Here is a 12050-nt window from a genome sequence, read left to right on the forward strand (position 1 = left end):
AGATACTCGAAGCGCTCAAAGCTCGATGTCTCTGATCAAGATTCCAGCATGGACGTCGACAACAAAGCTGCTATCATCGAGCCAGATACTGAGCACGTCCTTCCTCCTAGTCACGCTCTCTTGGGGATCCCCCTGCCTGTTGCGGAAGAAGGAGCAGCCATGAATTTTTTAGAATCCAACGTTGGAATTTCAGAATACATTGGACACGGCACGTCGAAAGTTGAAGGGATCATAAAACAACGGTACTCAATTACCTCCACCAAGCGTCCCAGCTTACTGAACCACTGAATGCAGGTTTACTGATTTTTTGGTATACGAGGTCGACTTGGATGGAAAAACTCTACGTATCAAATCACTTGACAAGCCTGAATCACCTAACAAGTCCGACCCTCCCGGAGAGCCGTCGGCGACTACAGACCCATCATCCAAGGGTGAAGAGGCAAGGCTTGAAGAGAGCGAAACAAAGGAAAACTCAATCGTTTCGTCGTCGTCGGGACAAAATAATCGTAAGGATGACGGGGACAAGGGGTCAAACGAGCCATGGCCGGAGCACTTTACCACCGAACTTTCAACCTTTCTCTCCGAAGGAGCCATTCTTCAGATCAAACAGATGTACCTGGAAGGCCCCGAGCCTCCCAGGGTCAGTGACAGTGGGTGGGGAGGTCGTGCAAACAAATCCTCGGAGGGTATAGAAGTCGGCAATGCCGAGGAGGCTTCTGACGCAGTGATGGCAAGTAATCAAGATGGCAAGAAGGACAAAGGGAAAAATAATCGTGGTGGGCGAGGTAGACGTGGTGGTAGGGCAGGCGGTAGAGGTGGAGGGCGGGAAGACCACCGAAAAGTACTATCCGAAGTATGGTCTCCTAGTCCATTGTTAATTCTTTTCTCACTTTATCCCTTCATCCAGCCTATCACGTCAAAAGTAACGCGAACTGCTCTTCACAAAGCTATTCGAGAACTTTTCCTTGGCAAACTTGACAGCGAGACAGATTCCACGGGGCCTCCATCCGATGAAGGCTCGCGAATTGTCATAAAATGGGGTAGAAAGGGCAGTGGTCGAGGAGGGAATGGAAGGGGTGTCGAACCTGGTAACGCAGATCAGTCGGATGCTGTTGTGGCCCAAAAATTTACCCTCATATTGCAGGTAAAGGTCGTACACCTCGAGGTGTTTACCCTCCATACATTCATTTCACCCTTCAAAAAACAAATCGCGACACCCAGGATGCCCTGGGTCATCTTTCTCGCCTTTTGCACGTCAGCATCAAGGATTTGTCGGTCGCAGGAACGAAAGACAAACGTGGCGTTACTGTTCAACGAGTTTCACTCAAGCGCAACAACAAAACAGTTGAAGATGTTTGGAGACTTGCAAATGGAATCGATAATCGAAAACCTGCACAAGAAGTTTTAACCAAACGAGGGGATCGAGGTGTGAGAATAGCCGATTTAAATTATCGTAAGGCTAGCTTAGAGTTGGGAATGCTGAAAGGAAATGCATTTGTCATTACCTTACGGTGCGTTGATATCCCTGACCGCTCCATTCTTCACTGTCTCAAAGTAACTCTCTTGTAGGAGCGTCAAAGTACAATCAGTGGAGGCCATGAACCAAGCCCTCGATACGATGAAAAACAAGGGTTTCATCAACTACTACGGTGAGATTTAATTGTACTGAATGGCCTATTGGACTTACGATTCCTAGGAATGCAAAGGTTTGGGACTGCCTCCGTTCCGACCCATTCGATAGGATTAGCTCTCCTGAAGTCAGAATGGCAAAAGGCTGTTTCTATGATTCTGCGGAAACGACACGGAGAACATCCAGATGTTGCGGCAGCTAGAGATGCATGGTTGGTTGATGGGGATTTGGATACTGCCTTGAGGCTCCTTCCGAAGCGTGTCGTGGCGGAACGGTGCCTTCTTGAAAGCTTCAAGAAACAAGGAGGGGACACAAGGAATGCCATGGGAGCGTTATCAACGGTCAGTGGCGTCTTTATATCGACTGTTCATCCTGACATTCTTATAGATTCCACGAAATCTTCGTTTAATGTACATCCATGCATATCAATCGTACGTCTGGAATGCAATTGTATCGGAGCGCATAAAAAACTATGGGGCCGACAAACCAGTTGTCGGAGATCTTGTTTTTGACAAGGAGGGGGATACAGAGCAAACCGTGGATGTAGGCCTACAGGATGACACTCCCCTCTTCGATGGAATCCCGGAAGAAGTTGATGAACCAGGTATGTGGCATATCCCACATCCTTCTTTAGCAAGCTCTGACACTCGTCTGATCTGATAGATGACACATCTCGTTCCAAGAAATCCCGCAAACCCTACGTTCCCCCTCGGATTAAGACCTTGACTGAATCTGATCTGGACAAGTATACCATTTTCGACGTGATTATGCCTCTACCGGGTACAGATGTTGCCTACCCTGGGGGTAAACTCGGAGAACTCTACAAAGAATTCCTGAGAATGGATGGACTGGATCCAGATAATTTCGTCAGAAAGCAAAGGTTAGCCTTCGTGCTTCGCCGCTAGAGCTCAAGATTGATGAGTTCTAGGGAATATACATTAAACGGTTCCTATCGGGCGATCATCCACCTGCCTCGAGAATTGTCGTGGTCTGTTCTTCGGTACACTGACCCCGATGTTCCTCTCGCACAATCCGACGAAGACGGACTACTTGGTTTCGATCCACCATCAATAGTGGATGACGGGAAGTTCATGGCTCTCCAGATCAAACTTAGCCTTGGGACGGCAGCGTATGCCACGATGGCATTGCGTGAGATAACGAAAACTGATACAAGCTCACACATCCAAACGAGTCTCACGCAGGCCTCTGAAGACCAAAAGTACCGCGGAACTGATTGATTGAAGGGAAGAGAGGGAAAAGCAATAAGTATTTGTGTGTACCTGTACTGGCAGTGGTAGCTTGGCAATTATAAGTACCGGATAATAGGTCCAGTCAGTCGTGTGCGCAGCGTGTGTCAGTACAGTCTGAGGGATCCTGATACAAAAATAATTTTTGGGTGATTCCGAATTCGGAGGCAATCACGGCTGGTAGCGAGCGTAGTTCCCGCAGTGCATAATGTCCTCTACATAAATAAGTCTTCACACAAGAGCTACATTCAATTTAGATGGCGAAGATAGAGACAGTCGTGTTTCTATCTTTGGTGCTAGACTTATTTGCGTTCACAATCCCTCTACCCCTCTTTCCACGTCTCATTGAATGGTATACACTGGTAAGATTACCTTTCTGCTGAAGGTCATTTTTTTTGGACTGACCAAGGACTTCTAGAGGGAGTCTTCGAATCCAACTGGCTTTCTTTCCCGAACGTTGCAGTTTGTGTCTTCAGTGAGAGGAACATTCTACAAGCCCGACACCCACCATCAGAGATGGGATGTCGTACTGTTAGGTGGTGATATCGTTGAGAAACCATTCAAAATCTTGCTGATGACTGTTTCTTGCAGGTGGTTTAATAGGATCTGTTTTCTCGTGCGTTTGTAGATTATTGGATTCAAGTTGGCACTGAACAACACGGATGACCAGGACACTCCAATTCTTCGTTTCACCGAAAATTGGTGCACTGTCCGATAAATATGGGCGGAAACGTATCCTCCTGATCACCATGATTGGCAACATCTTGTCTGCGGTAGTGTGGGTTGACTAAATTGACTTTTATTCGATTCTGATGCTCTAGATGTGGTGTTTCTAGTTGGATACAGTCAACTACATTTGCGACCTACATGCTTTCTCGCGTCATTGGCGGGCTTAGCGAGGGGAATGTGCAACTGGCAATGTCCGTTTGATTTGCAACCACCTCTCCTTCGTTCTCAGACCCTGTTTCAACAGTGCTATTCTTTCAGATGTGACATCACCGGCCAACCGATCCAAGGCTCTGGCTCACGTTGGCATCGCATTTGCGATCTGCTTCTGCATTGGGCCTCCAATCGGGGCCTACTTTGCCTCTCGACCCGTTCCCAGCAACTCTTGGGGCCCGGAGTTGAACATATATGCTGCACCTGCCATTCTGTCACTTGTACTTCTTGTCGCAGAAACGGCCTTCCTCATGATTGCGCTTCCTGAGACACTTGGGAAGGGCGCACCTGGAGAAGAGAAAACACGGCTATCGAATGGCAAAGATGACTCCAAGCCATTAAATAAATACCCCTTTGAGATGCGTATTAAAATTCTCAAAGATCTACGCACCCTCCACTTCTTATTTTTGGTGCTCTTCTCGGGCATAGAATTTACGCTGACATTCCTCACGTTTGATTGTGAGTGGTTTTTGCTAAGCGTGTCTCGTCGCTTTTTTGACCTTCACCGCGCAGTGCTGGATTGGAATAATGTGCAGAACGGCAAACTCATCGGCTCCATCGGCGTTGTCAGTGCCCTTCTTCAAGGCGGCTATGTCCGCCGCTCAATTTCAAAGGTTGGCGAAGGTAATATGGCGCGAAGGGGCGTGTCGAGCTGTGCAATCGCACTGGTCTTCCTTGCGATTCTCCCTCATTATGTTGGAACCAATCCATCAATATCCATGAAACTTCTCCAAGCCGCGGCGATATGCATGGCTTTTACAAGTGCAACCGTCGTCAATTCCTTAACGGCTTTTGCCTCTTTGCAGTGTGACGACGACTTAAGTGCGGATATTGGTAAAAAGGGGCACCCAAAAATAGCGAAGGGCAAAGCGCTTGGGGAGTTCAGGTCGTCGGGACAACTTGGGCGTGCAATTGGACCTTTGTTGGGTGAGCTTTCAGCATAGTTTGGATGTCTAGTATAAAAGTTAATATTTTCACATCAGCTTGTGCCTCATACTGGACATTTGGCCCATCACTGACATACGCAGCTTCTGCAGCTGCCATGGTTGCTTTATCGTTCAACATGAAGTCAATAGCAGCGGCTAAATCTGTCATGGACGAATGATTATGGTATAAGTAAGTATATTTAGTGGTTCAGATGTTCCTATGTATCTGGAGGAGGCGATGATCAATTATCGGGGAATAGATAAAACCTATGCAGGGTATCCGATTTATTGTTTCGTAGCATAGGAAGACCATGACAATGTACCCTAATTGTCCCAAGGGTCCCGATGGGGCGATGAGTGCCTCGATGATGAGCGATTTCTGGCACGCCTTCCTCGTGGTGGATCGGAAAGAGTCAGGGGGAGGTCATGTTCTTGCCGTGGGTGGGGAGCATGAGAAGCCGATTCGCTCACCCCATCTAACGCGATGTCTCCACGTTCCACATCTTGCTGGTTTTTTTCTAATGAAAGCCGAGGTTCCCGCGATATTGGTACGTCCAGGGAGGAATACGATGGTGGCATAGAGGATGAAGGTGATGCTTCTTCGAGCTCGATATCCTGCGACTGTGTAAAGATCGCGGGGAGGAAAAAGAGCACTCCCCAACTGTAAGGCTGTCTTCTGGGCCGAATAGGAGTCATTGGAACTGCTTCTCGAGGGCTTGTTGCCATCATTGACATACGATTGCGCACTCTCCGGAAAGCGTCGACGATGGGGCTTTCGACGCGGCCAGCAAATGGATCCTGAGATGATGACTCCCACGACGAAGAAGAACGGCGAATATTCAATGGCAGATGAAGAACAGGGACGTCGTTGTCCATCGGGGAATCGATTTCGCTTGGGATAGGAGAAGGAAGTTGGGGGGACGTAGAGGCGGATCTTCCGAGATGAAGGTGCCAGCGACCTGATCGGGACAACCGTGGCAGAAGAATTTCGTAGCCACCGATTCTTCGCAAACTCCTCCGCTTTGTTGTTGGCAACCTGATGACTCCTATCACAAGCACCAACAACCCAAACCACATAAGACCTTTGCCCCAAGTTCCCAGAAAACCAATGAAGGCCGCATCATCAGCATGCCAGCTGCTACCATAGAAATGCGAAAAGAACGAGTGAGGCACTTCCTCTGGTTTTGCGTTTTTTCCATACAATGATTTTGGCAGAATCCTGATCTCTGTCCCAGCAGAAGTCGGATGTGATGCAGTATAGAGACCATACTGAGCAGAAAGGAACATGGGTCCCGTCGAAAACATGACGGTAGGATAGTTGAGAATCCAAGAATGGTCAAAGGTGACCAGGTTGTGAATCGTCTGCTCCAGAAGGGGGTGACCTTTCTCTGCGAACATCAAGTCATTTGATACGCCTACAGGAATTGTCTTCGGAAGGATGACTGGGTATATGAGAAGCGGGTCCATGGGTCGCAGACACCCAATGTCTAGATCCATATAAATACCGCCATAGTAGTGGAGAACGAAATAGCGGATAGCGTCGGCGCGTTGTATGGCATAAGTGTAATCGTCAAAAGTGTCAAGGAACCACGAGTAGTGTTCTGCGATGAACTCGCGAGAACTGGCATCTGTCCAAAGCATATATTCACTACCGTAACAAGTTAGATAAGCAGAAGGTGGGGAGCAAGGAACGCACTAGTCTGGCATCATCTCTCGACAGGCGTTGGAGATACCGCTCCAACGAGCTGGTAGAGTCTCTGATTTCCATGTCTGATGAATAATTCTTGGAATACGCTGTACTTTGCCGTGTTCTGCTGGGTTCCAGCGGGTGGAGTTGTCGAGAAAAGGAACTTCTGATTCTGAGAGGTAAGCGCTGGGATCGATGGCGAGATAGTAGGTTACTGAGGAGAGAACGACGACGGTGCCGAGGAGAAATAGGGCGAGGACGGAAAGGAAAACATAAAATGCACGACGTCGGTTCATGAGGGAGAGGAGAAAAATAGTAATTTTTTGCTATCTTGTTTTCATTTAACCTGTGGCTGCATATTCTCCCTGCTGACTAAACAGCGACATGTCATCATAAATTATCTAAAACTACTACGTCGGCCGCAGTTTCAACAGAAATATTTCATTTACATGATGCCCAAGAAAGAATAGAGACTCCCGGATAGACACGTCTTCCCATGCTGCGCTAGTCTCAGCCAAGCTTTCCAACGCAACTTGCCAATCCTTCCGAGACCAGTCTTGACCTCGCCGCGCACCTCGTGTCGTATATGGCTTGCTGAGGAATAGACCTGCCTGCGGAGTAACCTCCTTCACACCTCTTTGCCCATTCAAATATTCAAGGCAATCCGCAGCGTCCCACTCCGTCACATCTCGGGTTTGATGTCTTGGTGCGTGCAAAGATTTCGCCACCCCAGATCGATCCATATCGAAGCCTCTTACTCGTCCGATAAGGTCAACGAGCAATCGCGTAAAGTGATCAATGACCTGTAGATGAAGCAAATCTAGAGCATGATTTGGTTGCAGGACTAATTCTGCGGCGTCGTCATCAACCATCATCATATCTTCGTCTACTTCTGTTGAGTGAAATGTAGTTGGAGCAGATCCATTTTGTGCATTTTTGTAGCTGGCACTGTATGAACCAAACCGCTTCACAGTCAAGCTATTTCCATAAATTTGTTGCGCGATCTCCTTGCTGTTCCAATTCCGAGACGGTGTGATGGTCGGAATACCTGAGCTTTTGGTTTCGGGTTGTTGACATTATGAAGAAACTATTTCTTACCTTCACTGTGGCCACTGAGGCACAAATTGTTGTCCGCACTGCACAAGAAAGTGTGGCGCCCACGACGAAAGTACAAGCAACAGTCTAAAATCAGATTATCGTTTCTCATCTCCGAGTCAGCGATCTGCCATGTATACCTTGTAAACAAGATGATGAGAAGTAGAAGAGAAAAACCTACGTCATTTGGTTCTCTTGATTTCCATTTGCCCGAGGCTTTGCAGGTTTCTCCGTTCGCTTGACCTCTGACAGATTTCCTTCCTTTTATACGATCCAGAAGCCATGACGAAGCGCGACGTGCAAACCACGCCAATCCGTCCCTATTCTTCTGCCTTCCATCCATACGTATTTCAGTTAGCTTCACTTGCAGGACGAAAACGTTGACATACCCATCCAGTTCCAAGATCACGGCGCCTGGAATGACAATCACCAGAGGCAAGGATAGACGTTCAACGTCCTCTAAGAATTGTGACAGGACATCGAAATGATGTAAAAGGATATTGGTGTCTACGACAAAAAAAATTGCGTATTCTGACGGAGGAGGCTAAAACAAAGGGTCTCGTCAACATCTTAGAATCAAAGCGATTGTCTCTCACGAGCATCTCAACATCTTGGGAAAGCTGGTCGATTCGTTGCAGAGTTGCTTGCAGGTAAGAGTCCTTTATATTTGTATCTGCATTCCCTTGGTCGATGGGGCAACCAAAAAGTTGAAAAAAAAGGGCGCACCCGAATAGATTGGGGGGCGTGAGCTCTCGCCGCTGTGAGAATAATCAGTGAAAGCCATCAAACGCACCTTGTACGCGTCTTGAGCAATATAAACCACAAGAAGAGTTTGAACTTGGCCCGGAGGTAGTGGCAAGCAATGTTGTCATTGACCTGTGAGTCAAGGAGGTCAGTGAAGAGGCAAGTCGATCAGAAATGATTTTCGTGGGACAGCCGGAAGCTCGGGCCGACACGTTATGTTTGTCCTTCACTATTTTTAGTCCCACTCTTCCCCCCACGACACGCCTTTCATGTGCGACGAATTCTGCGCCCTCCTTCGCTCTTCCAACAGGCGGCTCGATCACCATGATTTGGGGTTAGGATACGATCACTTGTCAACGGGACGGTCCTCCTCTGCCAAATCACCACTCCCGCAGAGACTAGGGCCGTACAAACACCCGTAGCCCACTTTGTGTGCACCTTGAAGGCGCTGATCTGAACCAAGGGGAGTGTTTCATTATGCGCTCGCTTTAACCAAGGAAGCTAGCCGAATAGCGTCTCGTTACAAATTCTTAAAAGGCGGTTGTTTTTGTAACAAGACCTGAAACGACGCTCACCCAACCTTGAGCTTCACTCGGATATACGTATATCTACACTGTTCATCATACACCTGGAATATTTTTTTTGCACTAGAGATAGAATACGGATGAATCTGGGGATTGTTGAAATCCGGAAACTACGACTAGAAGCAACGCGCGAAGTTCTCTGCCTCCCATCGAAGCACTCCGCATCGCAGCAATGACACCCCGTGTTGTCGACCTAGACTACTACTGCACCAATAAATCGCGCGCAGTCGAGACGAGATCTTGCCACTTAAATTAACCAAATTGCGAGAACAGACGCTGTTGAAGCGGAAGGCACATGGACAATCAAGCATAGTTCTCGCGTGCCCACTTGGCACCTTCAACGAGGTTGATGAGGGAGGCTAGGACAAGGATGTTAAAATGTGAATAGGATCTTTGAGAGATAACCAACCTTCAGTCTCCTTCCAGCCACGGGTCTTAAGACCACAGTCCTGTCAACGGGCATTAGTAGAGCTCCAGAAACTAGAAAGTGGTTACGAACAGGGTTAACGAAAAGGAGTGAGTCAGGTAGGATATCAAGCATGGACTTAAGGCGATCCTTGATCTCCTGGCCTCCGGGTACACGAGGAGAATGAATATCGTAGACACCTGGGCCAATCTGGTTGGAATAGCCGTAATGTTTGAACGTATTGAGCAGTTTCATATCAGCTTTAGAGGCTTCGATCGAAATGACATCGGCGTCAAGGCGCTGGATGGAGGGGAAGATATCATCGAAGTCAGAGTAGCAGAAGTGAGAGTGGGTCTGGAGTTGATCGGTGACCCCAGCAGTGGAAAGTTTGAAGGAATCAACAGCCCACTTGAGGTACGCGTCCCAGTCAGAACGACGAAGAGGCAACTAGGAAAAACAGAAGTTAGCGGCAGAAAGAGAAATATATTTTGGATTACCGACCCCTTCGCGGATTGCGGGCTCATCGACCTGTATAGCGCTGATGCCGGCCTTTTCGAGATCCACAACTTCATCACGAAGAGCGAGAGCAAGTTGCTTAGACTGCAGCTCACGAGAAACATCGGCACGAGGGAAAGACCAATTGAGGATGGTGACAGGCCCAGTAAGCATACCCTTCATCGGCTTCGAGGTAAGGCTTTGTGCATAGCTGCTCCACTTGACAGTCATAGGCCCGGGGCGGGAAACATCCGAAACAATGATAGGAGGGCGGACATAACTAGAGGTAGACTCGGGATTTAATCACAACACCTACTAATGATTGTGAACGTGCTCACCGAGATCCATAGCTTTGGACCCAAGCGTTCTGTGTAAAAACGAATCCATGCAGCTGTTCACCAAAGTACTGAACCATGTCGTTCCTCTCGGGTTCACCGTGCACCAAAAGATCAAGGCCTATCTTTTCTTGGAAACGAACAACGGCCCCAATCTCCTTCTTGATGAACTCTTCATACTGCTCTTCTGTAAGCTCGCCTTTGCCGAGCTTGGCACGAGCTTGACGAATCTCTTTAGTTTGCTGTGGGTGACCTCAGTAACACGCCTATGATTGTAAAGCCCTTCGACATACAGGGAAAGAACCAATGGTAGTGGTTGGGAACTTAGGTAGTTTAAGATGTTTGGCTTGAATTTCTCTGCGAGTGGTGAAGGGGCTTTTGCGTTCAAGCTGATCATCCGTAATTGCCGCGACGCGCTTACGGACTGTGTCATCGGAACTAGATTCGAATTCACGGCGCTTCGCAATAGAGGTATTGTTTTCCTCAAGAGCGGCAGCCACCTTGGGGTCCTGGGAACCTGAAAGTACGGCTGCGATGGTAGCAACCTCGCCCGCCTTTTCGAGAGCGAAGGAAAACCAGTCCTTTTGTTGAGGGGTCAATTTGGTCTCTGAAGCCAGTGTAACAGGGGTATGGAGGAGGGATGAAGAAGTAGCAACAATGACGCGATCAGGACCAAGAGCATCTATTGCCTTCTGTCCAAGCTTGATTGCAGCTGCGAAATCAGTCTTCCAGATGTTGCGACCAGAAACGACACCCAGAGACAGGATGATAGGAGTAGACTTCACAGCGCTGATAACTTCGTCGAGTTGAGCCGGGGCACGGTCAAGGTCGATGTGAAGTCCGGCCACGGGCAACTTGGCGATGAAAGTAAGGTTAGAGTCAAGGCGGGAGAAATATGTGGTAAGAAGGATCTTGGGTGCGACGGGAGCGAGCTCAGCATAAGCAGTGGCGAATTCATTCTCGAGTGCTGCGGCGGTATCTAGAACGAGAATGGGTTCATCAACCTGGACCCACTCGGCACCAGCTTGCTTGAGATCAGTGAGTAGAGTCTTGTAGATGGGGAGAAGCTTGGGGAGAAGACTAATGGGCTGAAAACCGGGTTTGGCGTCCTTGGATGCCTTACCAAGGGTAAGGAATGAGATTGGTCCAAGTACCACGGGACGCGTTGTGACACCGGCTGCTTGCGCTTCTTTGAACTCAAGCAGTGCTTTGTTGAAGTTCAGCTTGAAATCAGTCTCGTCGGAGAACTCGGGAACGACGAAATGATAATTCGAGTCGAACCTTCAATATGGGGATCAGACCTGGAATCATGTAAAATCAAAACAGTGTATACCATTTCTTCATCTCGGACGCAGGCACGTCAACAACCTCGGACTGGCGCCCACGACCCATCGCAAAATAAACATCGAGAGGAGACAATCCGAGCCCAACATATCGCTTGGGAATGACATTGAACGCGGCGGAATGATCAAGGACATGGTCGTACAAGGAAAACTCCCCACTGCTTTATGTAAATAATAACTCATCACTGGTCTGTGTAATCACACACCTGGGAATGAAGTCGACTCCTTGGGCCTTGACGCTTGTCCAGCTGGCCCTTTTAACATCAGCAGCTACTTTCGTGAGTTCATCGGCGGTAAATTTTTCAGCCCAGTAGGCTTCCACAGCCTTCTTCACTTCGCGATTGGCCCCTAAGTAGAAAAAACATCAGGGTCAATGGATATGATTGATTGATTGGTATATACCGATGCGAGGAAAACCAAGAACACTCGACGATACCATATTGTAGATTCTACGGAGATGATGGGAGATAATGGTCAAGAACGAAGTCTCGACGTACTCACGTACTCATTTAAATAGTCCGTCACATGTCAAACCAAACCCTGATAATCGATAAATCGATGATGTGCCTCGCGACATCGCCTGACTTGAAAACGGTCAGCGCTCATCTAAATTGAATCT

General features: G+C 48.2%; 5 protein-coding genes across 5 annotated transcripts; 2 read left to right on the forward strand and 3 right to left on the reverse strand.

The window, feature by feature from the left end:
* Nucleotides 1-159: 159 nt before the first annotated feature.
* On the forward strand, nt 160-2868 carry LACBIDRAFT_246172 (uncharacterized protein; the record flags this gene model as incomplete). The annotated part of the gene is made up of 10 exons (XM_001876690.1): nt 160-242; nt 295-478; nt 539-654; nt 868-1088; nt 1166-1546; nt 1581-1649; nt 1697-1971; nt 2018-2234; nt 2294-2510; nt 2559-2868. 10 exons carry the CDS (start codon nt 160-162, stop codon nt 2866-2868), a joined length of 2073 nt encoding a protein of 690 aa, XP_001876725.1.
* Nucleotides 2869-3134: 266 nt separating this feature from the next.
* On the forward strand, nt 3135-4921 carry LACBIDRAFT_311884 (MFS, DHA1 sub-family; the record flags this gene model as incomplete). Its single annotated transcript, XM_001876691.1, has 8 exons — nt 3135-3239; nt 3296-3416; nt 3469-3493; nt 3548-3655; nt 3714-3797; nt 3851-4275; nt 4330-4743; nt 4800-4921. The coding sequence occupies 8 exons, from the start codon at nt 3135-3137 to the stop codon at nt 4919-4921; spliced, it is 1404 nt and encodes a 467-aa protein (XP_001876726.1).
* An 880-nt stretch (nt 4922-5801) lies between these two features.
* LACBIDRAFT_231771 (glycosyltransferase family 32 protein) lies at nt 5802-6725 on the reverse strand (the record flags this gene model as incomplete). The annotated part of the gene is made up of 2 exons (XM_001877120.1): nt 5802-6390; nt 6439-6725. Coding segments are annotated over 2 exons (876 nt in total), but the record flags the coding sequence as incomplete, so codon positions are not given.
* Nucleotides 6726-6839: 114 nt separating this feature from the next.
* LACBIDRAFT_311886 (uncharacterized protein) lies at nt 6840-8308 on the reverse strand (the record flags this gene model as incomplete). The annotated part of the gene is made up of 6 exons (XM_001877121.1): nt 6840-7477; nt 7528-7651; nt 7706-7856; nt 7914-8068; nt 8121-8197; nt 8251-8308. The coding sequence occupies 6 exons, from the start codon at nt 8306-8308 to the stop codon at nt 6840-6842; spliced, it is 1203 nt and encodes a 400-aa protein (XP_001877156.1).
* A 578-nt stretch (nt 8309-8886) lies between these two features.
* On the reverse strand, nt 8887-11870 carry LACBIDRAFT_183094 (uncharacterized protein; the record flags this gene model as incomplete). Its single annotated transcript, XM_001877122.1, has 9 exons — nt 8887-9211; nt 9262-9301; nt 9352-9705; nt 9760-10033; nt 10092-10330; nt 10382-11369; nt 11422-11589; nt 11638-11779; nt 11834-11870. The coding sequence occupies 9 exons, from the start codon at nt 11868-11870 to the stop codon at nt 9156-9158; spliced, it is 2298 nt and encodes a 765-aa protein (XP_001877157.1). The 3' UTR covers nt 8887-9155.
* Between the last annotated feature and the right edge of the window lie 180 nt (nt 11871-12050).

This window comes from Laccaria bicolor, genomic scaffold (assembly GCF_000143565.1).
Source record: "Laccaria bicolor S238N-H82 LACBIscaffold_4 genomic scaffold, whole genome shotgun sequence".
Taxonomy (NCBI): Eukaryota; Fungi; Basidiomycota; class Agaricomycetes; order Agaricales; family Hydnangiaceae; genus Laccaria; species Laccaria bicolor.